The sequence below is a fragment of the Oryza brachyantha genome, chromosome 3, assembly GCF_000231095.2.
Source record: "Oryza brachyantha chromosome 3, ObraRS2, whole genome shotgun sequence".
NCBI classification, from domain to species: Eukaryota; Viridiplantae; Streptophyta; class Magnoliopsida; order Poales; family Poaceae; genus Oryza; species Oryza brachyantha.
Window position 1 is genome coordinate 5,156,821 of NC_023165.2, and position 18,543 is coordinate 5,175,363.

General features: G+C 44.0%; 3 protein-coding genes and 1 long non-coding RNA gene across 6 annotated transcripts; 1 reads left to right on the forward strand and 3 right to left on the reverse strand.

The window, feature by feature from the left end:
* Window positions 1-670: 670 nt before the first annotated feature.
* On the forward strand, window positions 671-2,185 carry LOC107303926. Its single transcript, XR_001549893.2, has 2 exons — window positions 671-911; window positions 1,836-2,185. It is a non-coding gene; the product is annotated as an uncharacterized LOC107303926 (long non-coding RNA).
* Window positions 2,186-2,411: 226 nt separating this feature from the next.
* Window positions 2,412-5,532, reverse strand: LOC102722841 (digalactosyldiacylglycerol synthase 2, chloroplastic-like). The gene is made up of 4 exons (XM_006649568.3): window positions 5,108-5,532; window positions 4,274-4,540; window positions 3,631-3,980; window positions 2,412-3,297 (listed from the first exon to the last, which is right to left on the reverse strand). Exons 1-4 carry the CDS (start codon window positions 5,387-5,389, stop codon window positions 2,763-2,765), a joined length of 1,434 nt encoding a protein of 477 aa, XP_006649631.1. The 5' UTR covers window positions 5,390-5,532; the 3' UTR covers window positions 2,412-2,762.
* Window positions 5,533-7,844: 2,312 nt separating this feature from the next.
* LOC102699292 (nuclear receptor coactivator 6-like) lies at window positions 7,845-12,806 on the reverse strand. Of its 2 annotated transcripts, none has more exons than XM_015835691.2 (5): window positions 12,525-12,806; window positions 11,620-12,276; window positions 10,713-11,274; window positions 8,879-10,574; window positions 7,845-8,439 (listed from the first exon to the last, which is right to left on the reverse strand). In XM_015835691.2, the coding sequence occupies exons 2-5, from the start codon at window positions 12,239-12,241 to the stop codon at window positions 8,410-8,412; spliced, it is 2,910 nt and encodes a 969-aa protein (XP_015691177.1). In that variant the 5' UTR covers window positions 12,242-12,276; window positions 12,525-12,806; the 3' UTR covers window positions 7,845-8,409. The 2 variants fall into 2 exon arrangements, with proteins under 2 accessions (XP_015691177.1, XP_006649632.1); XM_006649569.3 differs by having other exon boundaries at window positions 10,725-11,274; window positions 12,525-12,805.
* Window positions 12,807-14,048: 1,242 nt separating this feature from the next.
* On the reverse strand, window positions 14,049-18,130 carry LOC102699574 (GDP-mannose transporter GONST3). 2 transcript variants are annotated; one of them, XM_006649571.3, is made up of 3 exons: window positions 17,896-18,130; window positions 17,231-17,394; window positions 14,049-15,586 (listed from the first exon to the last, which is right to left on the reverse strand). In XM_006649571.3, exon 3 carries the CDS (start codon window positions 15,584-15,586, stop codon window positions 14,477-14,479), a length of 1,110 nt encoding a protein of 369 aa, XP_006649634.1. In that variant the 5' UTR covers window positions 17,231-17,394; window positions 17,896-18,130; the 3' UTR covers window positions 14,049-14,476. The 2 variants fall into 2 exon arrangements, with proteins under 2 accessions (XP_006649634.1, XP_006649633.1); XM_006649570.3 differs by lacking the exons at window positions 17,231-17,394; window positions 17,896-18,130 and adding an exon at window positions 16,822-17,166.
* Window positions 18,131-18,543: the final 413 nt, after the last annotated feature.

The following is an 18,543-nucleotide window of genomic DNA, read 5'->3' on the forward strand; positions in this document are numbered from 1 at the left end:
GCCCGCCTCCGTCCCCGCCGAGCAGGCTGAGGCTGAGGGACCCCAGCTCGGCCCACGGCTCGAGCCGATCCTAGACCGACACGTGTGGTGGGTGGTATGCAGAGCAGCCAACCGAGCCGATCTCACGGCTCGGCTGGGCTGGGCTGGGCTTGGCTCGGAGCGGGGAGCAGTGCGAGCCGCGGTGCAACGGGCAGACCCACGTGGGGCCCCGCTACGTCATCACGTGGGGCCCGCACCACCCAACTTGCGCAGGGGGACCCATCCCTTTTCAGGTAGGAGTACTACGCCTCCTCCCCTCTTCACACCCGATCCACACCCGTCCCTCCCCACCGACACGTGGGCCCACCCCCACCCGATACCACGTCTACCCGCCGCCCCCACCTCAGCCCCGCCCCGCACCGCGGCCCCCCCACCCCCCGCCACGTGTGGCGCCGGCGCCGACCGCGACACGTTCGCGCCACGCCCGCGCAGGCCCCACCGCACCGGCAAGTGGCCGGCCCAACTTGGCCACATGGAGGAGGACGACGAGGCACGCGCCCCGCCGCCGCGTGTCGACTCCCCACAGGGGGCGCGCTCGCCGGAGAGGGCCCGCCCGGCCGGCCGTACGAGGCGGAGGCCGCCACTCCGCCACGCGACGGCGGGGCCCGGCCCGGCCCGGCCCGCCCCCGACAGGAGGATCGGGCGCGGCGGATACGGGCGGGGCCGACGCGTCGCTGTCCCGCGGGAAAAGCGGTGGCGGGGGGCCTTTGCCCCGCCGCGGCGGGCTCCGGCGCGATTGGATCGACGGTCAGGATCGTGGGGGGGAGGAGAAATGGGCGGCCGGAAAGGGGGTCGCGTGGAGGTACGGCCACTGGCGCAGCGGTCGCCGTCTCCACGTCGGTGTGATCGCGACACTGGGCTAAGCCCATCAGGTGATCAAACCTATGGCCTCTATTGCATAGTACAGTACTAATTGCTACTTGGAAAGGAAGTTAACTACTCTAGCCACCTAATTGTTGATTTTCGGGATTGATCTTTTTTATAAGCCAAGTGAGGACGACAACATATCATATGGGAAATGTAGTATACTACCACTCTCGTTATTTAGCTTCTACTATTTATAAGCTATGATTTTGAGATCTTTTATTACAATACATTTTTCAGTATTTGATTTTGAATCGTTAAGAACAAGTATATAATTTTCTATTCATAAATTAGTTTTTTACAAATATTTGGTTTGGCTTTTTAAAATAACAAGACGAATGCATGTCAACTCGTGAATAATACCAAAAAATTCTAAATAAAATAGGTATTTCTTACCGTATTGCATCTATATTTGAAGCTTCGATTTCAAATTCATCTTACGTAGACAAAATTCTAACAAATTATATGCTCCGAAAACTACTATCATTTTTTAATCTGTGCTAGTGACAGGCACATGCATAATTATGCAAAGCTTGTCTGGTTGCCTACCTGCAGAGTTGCATTAGCACCATCCTCTTCAGATCAGAGCCATACTAACCAGTAGCAAATCATGATTGTTATATTCTTCTTCAGCTGAATGTGCTGTGCCGTCCTGTTCCATTAGCATTCCCGTGCATTTATAAAACTTTGCTTGTATTATCATTAGTCGAACCACTGATAGTGCCGTGCACGTACCATGCATAGTTTGTGCACTATGCAGAAGCTTCGCACTGGCATGCATCCTGTTCGTCTTGATACTGCCGGCTAGCTGGTGGCGACAGCACGCCAGTTCTAGACTAGCACCAGCTAATGATGTTTTCGACGAAATCAATACTGCTAATTAAGGCTAACTGACGGCTCTACTGTACGATCTCCTGTTGCCCTGTCAGCAGCAGCTGCTTGTAGTGCCTGCGATGGTTGCATCTTTCCCTGTCAAGCTTCAGGAGGTCCCTTTGTGCGCAGGAATTTTGCAGGAATCAATCAAATTTTCTACAAAATTCTTTCAATTCAACAACAAAAAAGACTTGAGCAGCAGGCGACAGGTTTGTGCTGATTCGAGAGTTCCCGGTTGAGTCACCTTGCAACTTTGATGCAACTGCAAACGAGTGTTCGGGAACCTTGCTGCCACTTGCAAGGCGATGAATAATTGCATATTAGTTAACTTGTACGTTATTCAGAAGCAATCAAGCAAATGGCGGCAACCTTGTAGATAAATAAATAAAGATCGGTGATCCCGTGGGTTCAGATCTAAGTACTATAGTTTTATTAGTAGTAGTAGTTTATTATACTGTTCTGTGGAAATTCAGCTTCGGAAGCATTTGTCAGCACACTGCACACAAGGCATGATGCTAAGTTAGTTATGTTTAAGATAGGTGAGATTGAAAAAATATCTGATCTTTTATAGCTATTTCAAAGCATAAAAGTTTTACTTTATTTTAGAAAAATGACAAAACAGCCATTGATGAGCTTGGAAAGTAATCAAAGTATGCCCGTGAAATCCAAATCCTCCGTTGGATTCGAACGGGGCTCAGTACTGATACTTTTACAAATTTTCAAGTACAAAGAAAAAGGCAAACTTGATCAAGAAAGCTTACACCATGACAAAATTACACCACAGTTTCAAACCTCCAATGGAAATCTGAGTTAACACTCCAATTTACATTTGTGTTTAAGTAATGTACATCCTGAACTAAGTAAACATAATTGAAGACACTAATCCTCCATTAGGATTCTTCCATAATACTAGGATAATGTACATAAAGAAATGACATAATGCAACTAGGGGCTCAAGAGAACTAAGGAAGTTACTGGTTACATCATCACGTAGTCAGCTTCAGTTTCAGCCTTCTTTTCTTGGAGGGAGGAGCCAAACCAAGATCTCTGCACAGCTGCTCATCAGGTTGCAGCGTCTTTGGAACAGCACCGAAGGCACGACGGGTGACTTCCAGTCCGGACAGTGCTTGGTGTAGGTAAACTGATGCATCCTCCAAACTTTGTTTCAGCTTACGAGTCCTCAGAAAAGCAGGGAGAGAGGCCTTGGATGTTTGATGGATTTTTGGCTCTGCTGAGACCGGAAGGTTCAGCTCGGCAGCTTCCATGAATCTCTCGGTCGCTGCCTCCCAAGATAGGTCATACCTCTGCATGTCTGTCAATGGAGCAGGCTGCTCTGCTAGAGCATTCAGAGTTAGTTGTACAAATTCCTCCTCATTGTCATAGATGTGGCAGTTAGGGAACTGCTTGAAGAACTCGTTTGAAGGGTGATTGGCACATATGACAATTTTTCCCATTGCAAGGGCCTCGGCAGTGGTTGTACAGACCACATCTGTTGTGCTAGGATTGATGAATACTTTGTAACTGTTAGAAAATTGAAGTGTTTCAGTATTCGCACAGACCACTGCTATAAGTTGAATGTAATATAGATGGCAAAATATATTATGAGCTTATTACATTTCTAGGTGATCTAGCACTCCAGTTCTTTCTCTGACCTTATTAAGTAGCTTGTTTCAAAAGTTATGTTGAGTTCAGTAAACTTGCATTGTTGCAATGAATTATAACAATGCAACTCTCAAACTCATATTTGAACAATGGTGTAAAAAAGTAGCTGGTTAAATTTGTTTGGTTGTACAATCATGTTCACTCACATAATTAAGAAGAGGCAAGGAAGTTTTGAGCAATAAGAGGACTCACTCATGGAATAGGGGATCTGCATGATCACGTCCTGGGTGAACCTTCACAGCCAAACTCAATTGTTCTGCAGATTTTCGGACTTCATCTGAATCTTCACCACTACCATACAAATCTACTTCTAGACCCGCCAATTTGCTCTGATATTTGGACAGCAGGTCCAGAAGTTCCTTGTATCCTTTACCCCATACCATCTTCCCAATGTAGTACGCCCCCTTTGTGAAGGCTATTTCCCCATTCTGCAGCTGCTTCAACTTTAGTTTGCCTACCTCAAGAAATTTTGGATTCACGCCATGGACATTGCATACAACAGATCTGGGCAGATCTTGAGTGGCACCTGACAATCTGATTATCTGTTTCAAAATCACCCAAAGTCAGTATTGCATGCTTTAATAAGGATATGATGATTTTGGGAGTTCTGGGTTCTTCAAATTCGATATTATACGTAATGGAGCATAATTCAAAACAACCAAATGCATTCAGACCGCAAAATTCAAAAAGACCTGTATCCCTCCAACTATCTGTTTTCCATTCCCACAAGACATGTAAAATTAGAACATTAAGTTAAGTGGGCAAGATGCATCCTAAGTTGAATCACAGTAATTCTTGGGATCTTGATTATTTTTATGCATGACATTGACGTTACCTTGTGGCAATAAATCCGGGTAACCCAGGTGTTCATGTACCTCATGAAACAGGCAATCGCTTGTCCATTCTTTTCTCTTTTCACATATGCTATATAATTTGTGTGAACCACACCTATCACTCGCCTGAACTTAGCTTTCCATTTGCGCCCATGGTGGTACCAGTTGAGATGTTCAGGTTCTTCCAGAACAGCAACGTCAGCCACTTCATCTGGAATACATTCTGTGATATCTCCAACAGGTAGAATACTTCTCAGTTCTTTAGAAAACTGCACCATGGAGAGGAAAAGAAGGCTCTAAGTTCTCTTGAACAATCCTTAAAGCAAAGCGGTTCAAGATGTAAATATGAGTATTACAAGATGGAAACTATTAAGCTAACAGTACAAGGTTTATATGGTATATGCACCACATCATCTGTGTTGTGCTACATTTTGTAGCTGCAAGCAAGAGAATGGGTTCCTGGCAAAACTGACCCTGGCTCACCATAATTACATGGTTAGGCAATCAGGTTCCATCAGCAGTTAACATTTTAACCAATTTGATCCGGATTTTACTTTCAAGTACAATAGAAAACATAATAAGTCAATAAACCTTTCTTAGTGAATTCACAAAAGAATTGTGCAACATTTTCTTAAGTAAGAAAGAAAATGTAGACAGGAGAGGGCAGGCATTAAGGCCAGTAACCATGAGAGGGGAAGAGAACAAACAGTGCCACGACGCCACAAAGGAAAATCTCACAAACAACAGATGAATCCAGGGCTAACGAACTCATGCGTGTTAACATATCTATAAACTTGAGATGAGCATATGCACTACATGAATGGTAATCAATGTACCTTGGCAGGGTAGAACTTGATGCTGAAGGAAGGCCTGAAGCTGACCCTCTCCTCGATCCAGCGACGGACGTAGGCCTCATGCTCCAGAGGCGAATCGAACACCGTCTTGTTTGGGTAAACCAATTCTTGGTCCCTCAGAGAGAGCCAGGGGATGACCAACGTGACCTCCCTATCCCCGTCCTTGGCGAGGTAGGCCACCCGGAACAACGGGTTGATGGCCGTCCCTGTCATCCATGGGAGGCTCGCCGTGGTGAATACCGCAAAATGCCGCCTCGTCGACATAGCAATGAACGCGCAAGCAATCACCACGTGCACCACACCAAAAAAAAAAAAGAAAAAAGAAAAAAATCCTTGCTCTGTTACCACAATCCCAGCTTGATTTTTGCCTTATCTCAACTGAAAAAAAAAACATCACGCAAGGTGGATGAGCATCGAGTTTGTGGCTTGCTTCTTCATAGATTGCAATTTGCAAGTACTAAAACACAGAGTAATTTACTAGCGGCAATGAAATGATTTGATTGAATTTAAGTAGAGTGGTGCACGGCCGACTTGCCTGACTACCGGAGCGCCGGAGCGTGGGGATTGGACGGCAGGCCGGTGCGGGGGAGGAGCTGGAGCAAGGGAGGGGGGAGCCGGAATCGAGGGCTTACCAACGAAAGCCGGCTAGCCGAGGGTAAGAGAGAGTGTGAGACGTCGCCTAGAGATGAGCTTGGAGGAGGCGGCCGTCGCAGGCGACGGGCGAAGGCGGAGGAGGCGGCGGCGGCGGGCAATGGGTCGGGGAGAGCCGAGGCGGGCACGGCGGAGCCTCCGCTGGTGGAGGCGGAGGTGGAGGGGAAAGGGAGGCGTCGCCGTCGCGTCACGTCGTCTGCTCCGTGTCGTGTCGTGTGCGTGCGGGGCGCCGTCACCTGGACGGCCCCGGGCGCTCTCCTCTCCTCCCTCCCGCGCGCCTGGCGGCTGCAGCTGCAATGGTCAAAACGCGTATTTACGAATGCAAACTAATTTATAAATAATATATATATATACCGATTTTAAATTTAAGAATAAAAATAATCTATTTAATTAAATTCAAATTAACTATAAATTAATTTACGGATTTATACAGTTAAGTATATACAGAAGAAAAATGAGGATTTGAGGTTGATCTGGGCCAGGCCAGGCGACGCACGCTCCCGGCGGTTTTGGACTTCGGACGGGTTAGGACTTGGGACTTGTGAGCTGGACAAAAGACAGCGTCCGTACTCCGTAGAGTGTTGGTGGTACGAGCTCTTTTTTATTTTTTTTAAAAGAAGAGGAAACTGACACTTGCTACTACTAGCACGCTACGACTACTGCGACGCCACGAGGGTGGTCTAGGCGTCTAGATCGATGCGATGGAATATCCTATACGATCCTGACTGGGCGAGGCCCCGTTCGGTTCATAAAAAAATTTAAAAAATTTTTAACAGAAGAGCTCATATTGACCCGTTCAGCCACATATTTAAAATAACATATTTGAAATATTAAACGTTATTTAATTATAAAATAAATTTTAGATGCCGATTGAAAGCCACGAGACGAATCTTTTGAGTCTAATTAATTGATTATTAGCACATGTTGATTAATGTAGCACTTACGGCTAATCATGTAGATTCGTCTTGCTATCTTCCCCATAACTATACAATTAATTTTAATGTTTATATATATTAATATTTTAGGTGTCCAAAAATTCGATAGGATGTTTTTGAGAAAAAAATTTTTGAACTAAACTGGGCTAAACATGCTCTGCTTCGGCTGTTTTAGAATTGAGCAAAAATTTGCGGAAAAACCTCGTACCTATCCGGTACGCCTCCCTTCCCTTCCGAAAATCTAGCAGTATAATGATAAAATAATTTAGAAAAATTTCATAAGACATTCCTTTACTTTTTATCATGTCTAAATCCATCGATTTATCAACTGTATGGTATAAATCTAACTAAAACTATAAAATTTTATACTGTGTCAAACAGAGGGAGTAAAAAAAAAGGGGTTGCCGTCTGTGCCTAGCTTCCAGGAATAAGAGGTTGATTGGATCCCTCCAACTTTTTTAGTCAAGTATTAAATATAGATTATTAATAAAACTCACCCCCATACTCTAGACTATTTCGCGAGATGAATATAGTCAATAATTAGAGCACAATAAACATTTATTAATCATGAATTAATTAGACTTAAAAAAATTTATCTAATGAAATAGACTTTATTTATATAATTAGTTTTATTATCGGTCTATATTTAATAGCCCTATTTAACGTCCAAACATCCAATACGACAAGGACTTAAAAAAATACCTAAGTACCTAGATCCAATAGCCTCTACCATGAGCACTCACATTGTTTTTTATAAGTGTTATTACTTTCCAGAAAAGATCAGCCTCATCATTTCACTTATACTTTTAAACCAAAATTTACATTTCTAACTTTAAATTTATATTAATTTTAAGATTTTTTAACTTAGTTTATTTTTAGCTTTTGTTTTTAGATCGCTAATAACACATACTTTTATTTATCAATTATTTTTTATTTATAAATATATCATTTAGTTTTTTCCCCAAAATAAGACGACCCCACATCTGTTCCCTTCCCAAGCACTTGCAGATTTGTAGAAACTTCTGAACGCTACTTGGGCTCCACCTTAAGATCACTTCAAACAAGGCAAGGAGCACTGAGATTTGAGATGGTTCACCAAATATTGGTAACAGAGTTCAGAATGGGAAATATTTGTCAAATTCGCATGCTTATTAAAACTTGTAAATATATCAATACAGGTTGAGAGTGACTGCAGTAAATCTAAGTGAGATCTTAGCTAAATCAGACATGAACTCGCTTAATATAGTAACCAATTAGATTAAATCATTTACATTTACCTTCAAGAAATAGAATTCTTTTCAGCAGTACGTTCATGAGTCAGTGGAAGACAAGCAAAAAAAAGAAAAGAAAAGAAAAGATCGTTCTACTATCACTTTCCTAATGATGGTGAAACAGTAGAGCAAACTTCTCATAAGGAAAAGAAACGAACTGTGGAGCAAAGATACATCTTACAAGGCTCTGAGGACTAGGCAGCAATCGTTCCAATGCAAATTCGTGGTTTTCTGATAGATACAGCTATTCCTGCAGAACTATTACCCATAATCTCTTGCTTATGGTAAGAGATTACTTACTGCAAATTGATGGTTCAAAATAACATTACACAGCTCATAGGTTCGTACCATATCCATCTCGAATTCTGCAACAGATAAAGGAGACTGTTCTGATTGCTCCACTTCATAGTCCCGTTTACTGATCCAGCTATAGCTTCACATATTTGTCAACATACCCCTGAATAAAACAAACAGATTGGCTCAGGGGATCCATACTTCAAACAAATGAAGATTTATGTGCATAGACTAAAAATTCATGTATCAGGATGTTGGTTTTCAAAGTTATATGATAGTTAAATCAACCTAGTTTAATTCAATTAGCAGGTTAAGAACAACATGCTTATTCAATCAAGTGGAGGGAAGACTCCCTGTACAGAAATACCAGGGCATCTCCAATAAAATAGAATGTTAAAAGAACTGAATAACATGAAGTTGACTACTAGAACACTAGCTTTGTTCCCCACTATCAAGGGTACGGCATTTTTTCTCTCCAAAATGTGTGACTAGATACTACTCAACACAATCCATTATAGAGGACAGCAACATATGATCAGAAGAGTATTTGCAGAATATCTAGACAAGTAATCATCATTGCTGCAGAAACATTGTAGACATACCATTACAAGTTTGGTCACTTTCTTTTGAGAGGATTGGACGTACTGCTTGATCTTGGCTGGTGTTTTTGGAATATGATTGTTAGGAACAGCACTGGAAACCTTATCAACTGTTTTCTTGACAATAGTTTTGAAAGCCTCTCTGCTTATGTTTCCCTGCCTCCATGATGGTTTAAGAACTTCTTTAACAAAATCTGCAATAGCAGCCTTAAATAGCTTCATGGATCTGGAATCCTTAGTCCTCTTAGTTTTATCCACTGATTCATCATTGTCAATATCACCGGGTATATCTGAGCTCCAGTCTTTTGCACCCAAAGGCTCAGGACTTAAATTCTCCACAACACCTGCTTCAGTATCAGCTGCCACCTCTCCAAATTCTTCAACTTCTGATTCAGCAACAAGCCCCAGCCCATGCATATTTTTACTCTCCACTTCTATGTTAACAATTTTAGATGCATTACGATCGGTAGCACTCAGATTGGCCTCTCGACCAAGATCCATTTTGTTGATTGAACTGCTTGAGGGCTCAATACTGTCGAGCAGCGGATCATAAGGAGCGCTAGAAGTAAATTCACGACGAGGTTGCTTTCTCCGACTGGAAACAACTTCTGCAGAATTTTCACGGGCATGAGTTCCAGATCCAGGAACTGACAGACCAAAAGGAGACAGAGCACCCATGTGGTCCGCTGCTTTTGTTGAAGCAGACCCAACTGCATTTGGTATAACATCACAGCCAATATTTAGACTTGGATCTGTTTGTTCAAAGGTAGATGCAAAAGGGTTGTAGTGGGGCTTAATAGATGATTTAGGAAGATCAGTATCAGATATAGCAGCAAAGTCACTACTTCCAGGTAGATTTGGTGGTAATCTTTGGAAAGAGGAGTGAACCATGGCAGCAGGCTGCAGATGAGAAGGGACAACTGGCTGGAGAGTATGAGGATGGAAATCCAATGGTCTAGGATGAGACAGATCTGGTGCAGGATAGGTTTGCATCTGACTCTGCAGAAACTCATTAGCTGGCACCATAACATTAGGCTGGAAGTGCATCTGAGGAAATTCGGAACTTGATAGTAATTGTTGCCCAGGGAGTGGGGTCATATTTGAGGATGGTATATGGGATGGTCTCAAACCAGATGTTGCCTGAGCAGGAGGACATAAATTCTGAGAATGAGACTGGGGCACATCACACGTCATAGACTTCTCAGTAGCATGTACTGTTGCAAATGGGATTCCTGGAGATTGACCCGCAAGACTTTGATGAGCAGCCAGAGAAGATTTATCCATGTCTGGTTGAGGTATGGATGCATGGCCTGACCTTTGCATCTTATGAGGATCAGACGCATTTGCAGAAGAAGCCATTGATTCAGAAGGTCCAGAAATTAAGGCTACACCATGGCCATGTTGTCCAAGGGAACCAACAGATGCATCATTCACTCGCTCACTGCCATATAAATGATCTGAAGAGTTGTTCAACTTTATTCTCACCGGGTCCTCTTGCTCAGATATTCTATCTCCTGAAATGTTACCCTCTCCAGAACGATGGATCTCAAATGCAGTCGCAGCTTTTGCAGGGCAATCATGCTTGTCGTTGTAGAATCCATCCTTGCCAAGCTTGATGCCAGGTTCTTCCCTGAAAGTGTGGCCCACCCGATTAGCCCGCTTACCAAGCGGGGAACTGCTTTGCCTTCCAGGTAATAAGCTGAAAGAAATTTAACATTCTGAGACTCCCATATGGGGGTGACTTGTGAAATCTGGATGACATATAAAAATCTAAAACAAATAGAGTTCAAATTTGTGGAGATAAATGATGTACCAATTTAAGTTGAAGGCAACGTACATGGTTTGGTACCTTTTGGACGGAGGGCTACAGCTCCTCTGGCCCTGAGGTGACTGGACACGACTTCGTTTCCATTGGCTCCTCCCATGCCTTCTAGTCTGTTGCCCTCTATCAGAATCATTGCCACTCATATCTTCTTTGACTAGATGCCCAAGTTCATCTGAATCATGTTTCACTGGATTGCACTTATTCATGAGCTGATGTTCTTGAGCCTCCAAAATTTTCTCAGAGCAAGGAGCAGCTTCAGTAAGTAGCCGATGGCCAATATTTGAACTTGTATCAATTGAATGACCAGACTCATTATTTTCAGCCACAAGGTTCCTGGCAGCACCAACACCATCCTCATCTCCACTGTCATCTGAGGTATAGGCTTGAACTAATTGGAATGTGCTCCTACCTTCCACAGTTACAGCTGTAGTTTTAGCCTTACCAACACTGCCATTGCCAAGGCTAGAAACATCACTCACAGACTTTGGCGCATTATCATTTCCAGTACATTCAGCAGTTGCAAGTGAAGAATTGATTGGACTATGATGTTCCCTTGATGGAGAGTCCTCATCAGCTGAAATTAACTTGATAAAGTAATTATCTAGAAATAGGGACTAAGACAGGAGTTAAGGTATCATATCAATTGAGAAGTAGGGTGTTCGTACTTTGGCTAGAGAAAAGCAAAGATATATTAATAGCTTATGATCATATAAATTACAGAGATTCAATAAGATTTCTGGTGACAGGATTTTACATGTCTTTTTGCAAGAGAAGGTAGTTATCAATCAGGTAGGAATAAGATGCGTAAAATACTCAAGCACAAAGTAATATAAAGTTTGAATGTAAATACAGTGGAACAGCATGCAACACCAAGAACAGTGTACGGTTGAGAGATGGAACGATGGGTAGGTTCGCTTACCATCCATATCCATATCCGAGTCATCAGACACAATTAGCTGATTCGCTGCCTTCTCAGTTTTGAGATCATGACCACCATATGTGGCACCTTCTTTTCTTTCTGGCTCTGAGTTCGATGCTTGCCCAGTTTTGGGGGCAGTGGATTCAGAAGGGGGCGCAGGAGGTGGAGAAGATGGTGGTGGTGGGGGAGGTGGAGGTGGGGGGCTAGATGGGGGCAGCACATTCTCCTGAGCAAAGCTTGGCGGCCGTGGCGGTGGTGGAGGGAGAGACCCTGCCATGGGGTACTGAGGATGGGCCTGATACATAGCTTGTGGAGGGGGTGGGTGCGACGGCGGCCCTGGCATTGGCATCTGCGCATAACCCCTCTGCTGAGGTAGCATTGGCATCTGATGCATCTGGGCAAAAGGGTAGTGCTGGTTCTGAACCAGCGGCATCCCATGCTGGTACGGTCCAGGCGGCGGTGCCGCCATTGCTGGGGGCTGCGGATACTGTGCCATTCGCGGCGGTGGTGGAGGTAATGGTTGCTGGGGCAAACCACTCGTTACCCCAGCTTGCTGCTGCGGGAGCGGCGGCGGAGCAGCATGCCGATACTGCGGATTGAAGTTCCCTCCTTGGCCGTACATCCCAAGCTCGGAATCGAAACCCTCCGCTTAATCCCCTGCAAAATTGCAGCCGATCATGAGCACTCACGACCACAACTATATACCACATAAATCAAACTAATCCAACATTATATCCGAAAAACCACAAAATCTACAACCAACAACGCGATTAGCCCACCACTAGCGGCCGCCCAATAGCCAAAACCCTAGATCAAATCGAACAGGGGATCGCAACACCCGTAGAAACCGCAGCGCACAAACAAGATTTGGCACTGAAGAGGAGAAGCGAAGGCTCCGAGACTACCTCCCGCGAGTCCGAGCACGACCCTCCTGACCGCGACGGGGCTCCGGATTACCGGAGCGAAATCCCCCCCAGGTGGGGGGGGGGGACGCTCGCAAGAGTGGCTCGAGCGGTGCTCCTCCGGTGGGGAGCGGCCTCGCGCGACGCCGCGGCGGGGGATCGAGCGGCGACGGCGGCGCGAGAAGGGATTCGGGGGCGGCCTGGATTACGAGACCCTCGCTGGCTGCGCCATTGTTGGTGGGGCGGAGGGGAAGGAGGAGGGGCGAGAGGGAGAGCGCACTGACGTCACGCGAACAGCGGGGAGCTGGAATCCACGCGGAGAAGAGATCTGGGCCGTCGAGAAGGGAACGCACGGCCCAGATTTTCTGTGGCTAAGAAAGCGAGGAATAAAGGTAGAGAAGGGTAAAAGAGATAAAGAATCTAGTGGTACTATTACAACTGCTATTATTCTTTTTCAGGAAGAAGATATTTTAGTGGTGTTCTTTGCGATAAAATGTGTTCTTCATGATCACATTCACATGTTGTTTGCACCATCGTTAAAAAAAAGGAAAGCTGCATGTACATCATATTCTTAGAATTTGTTTGGTTTGGAAGAGTTTTAACACGTAGGAATAGAAATTTATGCAAATATTAATTCATATGAATATTCCAAAAAAGGTTTAGTTTAAGTAAATGGACATTTTCAAAAATTTCTTACTACAATTTTTAGGTAAGCTTTGATTTTTCTATACTTCACTTCTATAAACCTAATGATACTTGCAAAAAATTATTCCTAAGCAATATTTGACGTGGTTTTTGTAAAGGGTGATGTGGAGAAGTTAGCACCGAGGTGACGTGACTTAGATGAAGTAAGCCCATCTCATGCAACGTGGATTAGGGCCTATAAAAGGCAGTAAACATGATAAAACATGCACAATTATTTGAGAAAGCTAAGATTTTTATGATCGAAAGATTATGTGTTTTTATTATAACTACTTAAGAGTATAAACAACTAAATTAACTAAAATCTTACTTTACAAAGGCTAGATAAAGAAACTTTTATATTTACATAAAAAGTTATTATACAAAATATATCGCTTAGGAGTTTAGAAAGCGTACCTATAAAAAAAATCTAAAATCCAAAACCAGAAAAGACCACAGCCATGCCATGCTTTTTTAAGGAGGGCTATGAACTATATCCAGTTTTACCGAACAGGAGCTTAATGTCAAGCATGGTAATTTAGATATTAGAAGTAGAACCAGGTAAAAGGTATCCGGTAACTAAAGAAATGGCGTCAGGTGACATCATCAAATACAACTTGTTCTGGCGAGATCCCGTTCTCTTGTAAATCGCTACTTTTTTTTTCTAGTCTGAACTCACATATCTGAATTATAATCCGCAAAAAACGCCTAAATCCAAAATAACGGGAGATCAGATAAATCGACACAGATCACACAGCCAGGAGCTAGGAGTCCACAGGCAAGTACGGTAAACTTTGAACAAAACCTGCTTCAACACAACGCAGAATACAGACAACATGTTAATCATGCCCTCCAACAGCGACCTTGATAGTGCTTCTTCCACTACAGGCAATTCGAGGGCAAAGCGATTATTCCTTCAACAGTGAAGAACAAAGTGCACAGAAATGGGTAACCACCCCGACTATATTATCCATTAAACATCATATTGTATACGAAGTATTCAGTTTGAGTATGTTTCAGCCTTTTCAGGAGTCTCTTTTGATACCCTACGACAGGTCTAACAAATGAATACGGCATACTACTAAGCAAAGAATTGTAGAGTGACATTATGTTGTCTGTGCGATTTTTCATGCCAACAGCATGAATGTCAAGATTCTCACATGATAAATAAACTATCATTTGACCAAATGATTCTTCTCAAGCATCCCAAATGGTCCGGGGAAGCTTTCTTGAGGTTGACAGTAAGATATCTACGACAAATTTCCTTGCCAGGCTTAAGATGATGCTTGCTTCTGAGCTGAGCTGCTTTCATGCTCTTGCTGCATCTCCAGCAGCTTCTGCTGCTCTTCATCACTCTCCTCTTTGGGCTCAGCCTTTGGGGCCTTTGGTTTTGTGGTGGATTGCTGATAGAGAACACCACCGGACATGCATATCAAGAGCCCAATTGTTCCCACAAAGGAGGCATGCTTGTCCCAGATAAGAAGATTGATCACAACAGTCAGGAGCTTGTTCACTATACCGAGCACCGTAAATCCAGTTGCTGAGATAGCCCGTCTGCAGGAGAACCCGAAGAAGGATATAGATAGCCCGAACAAGCACGACAGAGCAACAGGAAGAATGACATCAAATGAAAGCCAGTTTGTCGCCTTAGAGCTGTCAACCTTCATCTGATTAAGCTCTCCCATTAGAAGCATCTCAAGAGGGAAGAGCATCAAAGCCTCCAGATTGTTGTAAAGCACAAGGCCCCATGTGTTCAGGCCAATGGTCATGACAACGTGCTTGATGTAGACAAAGTCAATGGACATGCTTGCAAGATATGCCACTGCCCAGGTGTAAGCAGTCACAGTGAACTGGTTGTCTGTGAATACATAGATCACACTTCCACCAAGTATAGTTGAAAGTGAAAGCCATGTCTTGAGTGATGGCCATGGTTGGTGAAGGTAAAGGGTCTCTCCAATGGCCACAAAAATTGGCACAGCAGACCGGAACACGATGAAAGTGTCCACATTGGCATGGAGCAGAAGTTCACTGTTTGTGAAGATGGAGATGTAGAACATCACAGCAGCAGGTAAGAACTTCCACATGGTCCTCAAATTAAGGCCATCGTGCTCAATAACCTTTAGTTGTCCACATAAGAGAACTCCAACAACACTTGTGAAGTACTGCAAAGCTGTCAATGCTCCAGGGTATGGAAATTTCATGACTGCCCATTTGTTGATAATGGAGAGCAGAGATGCTGACAGGCAGTAACCAGCAGCTACACCATAGACTGAAGCTTGTTGCAGAAGAGTGCTCAATGTGTTACTCCAGACTCCAGTTTTCTGGACAGCACTTGAACCATCGGCTGACGCAGCTTCTTTTGAGGGCTCTGATAGATTAGACATCTGCACCATCAAAAGCACAATTACAAAGATTAGATAAAAAAACGTGCTCAAAATACCATACTGAAGCTGCCAAAAGTCAAATAGAACAAACAAAAATACGATGAAATTTAATCAATCTTGATGTTTGTATGGTACCATGGTGAAACATTTGACATTCCTGGATTAGCCCTTATTTTGATCCTAAATTTAATAGCAATGTGACAATATACCAAGGTACAGGACAAAGCAGAGGAATAATGTTTGCTAACAATAACTATCTAAATTCTTGATACTCTCTGTTTTATATTGTAAGACTTTCTAGTCTTGTCTAAATTCATCAATTGATGAATATATATAATTTATATATATGTCTAGATTCATTAGTATCCATATCAATCCAGACAAGGCTAGAAAGTCATATATTGTGAAACAGAGAGAGTACATCCCATGCACCTCAGCCTCCCAATAAAAGTTTCATACTAACACTATAGTTGTCATTTTAAATCACAGATTGGCTTGTTCAATAGATACTTTGGAGTGGAAATGCTACACAGTTTGTTAGCAAATATTGCATTAACATAACAGTGTAACAGAGACCATTAACGCTTTTCAACTATAGTTGTAGCACGCCCAATATTGGTGATCAACTCCACAGATAAAGGGTTAAAATGGTTTTTTCCCTGAATCTTAGGGAGCGTCAAGTATGCAAGAAGATTAAAAACAATTTCAACTGATATATCTCAAACAAAAAAAAAGGTAATATGACATGATCCACAATATGTGAGCTGGAAATTGCTGATTCACCACAGAGAACAAAGTATGCTCATCAAATGATGCTCTTTCTAATATGAGACACTACAACCCTGAAAAGATAGAAAAAGAAAGGTTGGTTCTCTGGTTCACATATCATACCATCCCTCTTTAAGATAATTAACAATCCCTGTTTCAACTTTACTGACACACAAAAAAAGCATGGTGCATAAAAATAACTCCCTCAACATTGATCTATAAGCATCCATTCGTTTTTCCACAAAATATTGACAAAAAAAACTCAGTTTAGGCATCGAAAGGACACGAGAAGGTCAAGGATTAAGCAGGCAGATGATAAGCAGTTAAGCACAAAGATCAATTTTCCAGAGAGAATCATGCAAGAACACGAACAGCAAGTTAATTCACGAAAGACTAAGAACACATCACATGACACCAACCAAAATAAGAATCACAAGCAAGTAATCCAATACAAGATCAAAGAATACCTTGAAACGACTAGCCCGAGAATTCGCCATGGGATCAAATTCTAATTCGACAACAAATGGTCTAGTTACAAAAGCATGTATCCTTTTAAGCAAGTCGATGCCGCCAAAGGTGACAAAGGGGACAGAGGAAGACTAGTATGCAACTACCACCTCGCCCAATCAACTAAGTAGATCATGGGGGAGTGCATAATGAGATTGTCCAGGACAGCCATGTTAGACATTGAAGTCAAACAAGGTAGGGGCACGTCACAAGCACAACCAAGATATACGCAGCACACTATGGAAAAGAAAATATCAACACATGTCGCACCACCTAATTCGCAGTTTGTCCAAGTCAAGGTGGACAAGGTCCTAATAATGCCATTGCAATCTGCCAGTTGCCCAAGAAGAAAACAAACATAATGCACACCTCAGGAAGCTTTCCTCGCAACTGTGCGGGGATGATAGATTCCTCTCAACAACCACAACGTGACAGTTCCAACGCCTCCAGGACGCAATAATAAAACGCAGCTGCAAGCACACGAATGGTTCAAGAGCTTTGTTGCAGCCAGAGGCCTCGCCCAGCAGGGACAGCTGCTCAATCACATAAAAGAACTGGAATTAGTTCGTCGCCGCCGACGGATGCGTCATGAGACACATGCTGCCATATTAAAAAAAAGCAAGAAGAAGAAGCAGAGGAGGGAGTAGTATCGATTTGTTAGGTAGGAGCAGCCCCATCATGACTAGAAAACGGCGGTTTTTAATAGAGGTTTCGTGCAGAGCTAGAACTCAAGAAATAATTGAGACCCATCTCTAAGTACAACGAAAGTGATCATGTAACTATCAATCAATCACCAAGGGCCACCCAAGATTACATTTTGATGCCTGCCCAGAAGGAGAAAGCAGATCAATCCCTCGCCTTTTTCGAAGAACACGCGACTGCGCGCGCCGATGGCCGCAAGAACAGCGCGCCGGGGGGGGGGGGGGTGCGGATCCCCTTTCGCAGCACAAGAATGAATAGCCACGAGTACGACTACGAGTACGAGAATTTTGTCGCGGGGCTGGGAAAGAAGTCAAGAGAACCACGAGGCTGACCTCGTCGTGTGCGCAGGCGCGGATCTAGATGCTCGCGAGTCAACGCGGGATCGATGTAGCTTCTCCCACAGGGGGGGGGGGGTTGGCGCGTGATCTGGGGATCGGGAGGGAGGAGGAGGAGGACGAGGAAGAAGAATGCTGTTGCAGATGGCGCACGCGAGAACGACGACCTGTGGGGTTCAGATAGAAAATGGCGCCTTCCTTCCGCTCCGCGCCGCGCCCCGCGCCTCTGACCACGGGAGCGGCGGCGGGGGGCGGGGCACCTCGTGCGTGTCGCTGCCGGCACCGGGGGAGGAGGAGCGCGCCGCCTCCGCGGGCCGCAGGAAGCCCAGCTAGCCGAGTGAGGGGAGACCCGGCAGAACGCGGGCTGGCCCGTGTTGCCGGATCCAACGGCCATACAGCGAGAGAAGAAAAAAAGGCCCACTTTGCGTCACTCGGCTACGGGTTGTCAAAAAACCCATATCTAAGATCTACTGTAGGCTGGATTTAGAGCTCGTAAGTTACTGCCTCCGTTTATCGTAAGACGTTCTAGTCTTGTGTAGATTCATTTATTGATGAATATATATAATTTATATATATGTCTAGATTTATTAGCATCTATATAAATATAGACAATGCTAGAAAGTCTTATATTATAAAACGAAGGGA

Excerpts from the sequence above, each read along its gene's own strand:
- LOC102699574 (XM_006649570.3), bottom strand. The coding sequence starts at position 16,851 with ATGGCGAATTCTCGGGCTAGTCGTTTCAAG. Across the intron at positions 15,587-16,821 it reads CTCGGGCTAGTCGTTTCAAG|ATGTCTAATCTATCAGAGCC; the intron begins GTATTCTTTGAT and ends TTGATGGTGCAG.
- LOC102722841 (XM_006649568.3), bottom strand. The coding sequence starts at position 5,389 with ATGTCGACGAGGCGGCATTTTGCGGTATTCACCACGGCGAGCCTCCCA. Across the intron at positions 4,541-5,107 it reads TCAAGTTCTACCCTGCCAAG|TTTTCTAAAGAACTGAGAAG; the intron begins GTACATTGATTA and ends TCCATGGTGCAG. Across the intron at positions 3,298-3,630 it reads GCAGATCCCCTATTCCATGA|TTACAAAGTATTCATCAATC; the intron begins GTGAGTCCTCTT and ends ATTTTCTAACAG.
- LOC102699292 (XM_015835691.2), bottom strand. The coding sequence starts at position 12,241 with ATGTACGGCCAAGGAGGGAACTTCAATCCGCAGTATCGGCATGCTGCT. Across the intron at positions 11,275-11,619 it reads CTCGGATATGGATATGGATG|CTGATGAGGACTCTCCATCA; the intron begins GTAAGCGAACCT and ends AGTTAATTTCAG. Across the intron at positions 8,440-8,878 it reads AAGTGACCAAACTTGTAATG|GGGTATGTTGACAAATATGT; the intron begins GTATGTCTACAA and ends TGTTTTATTCAG.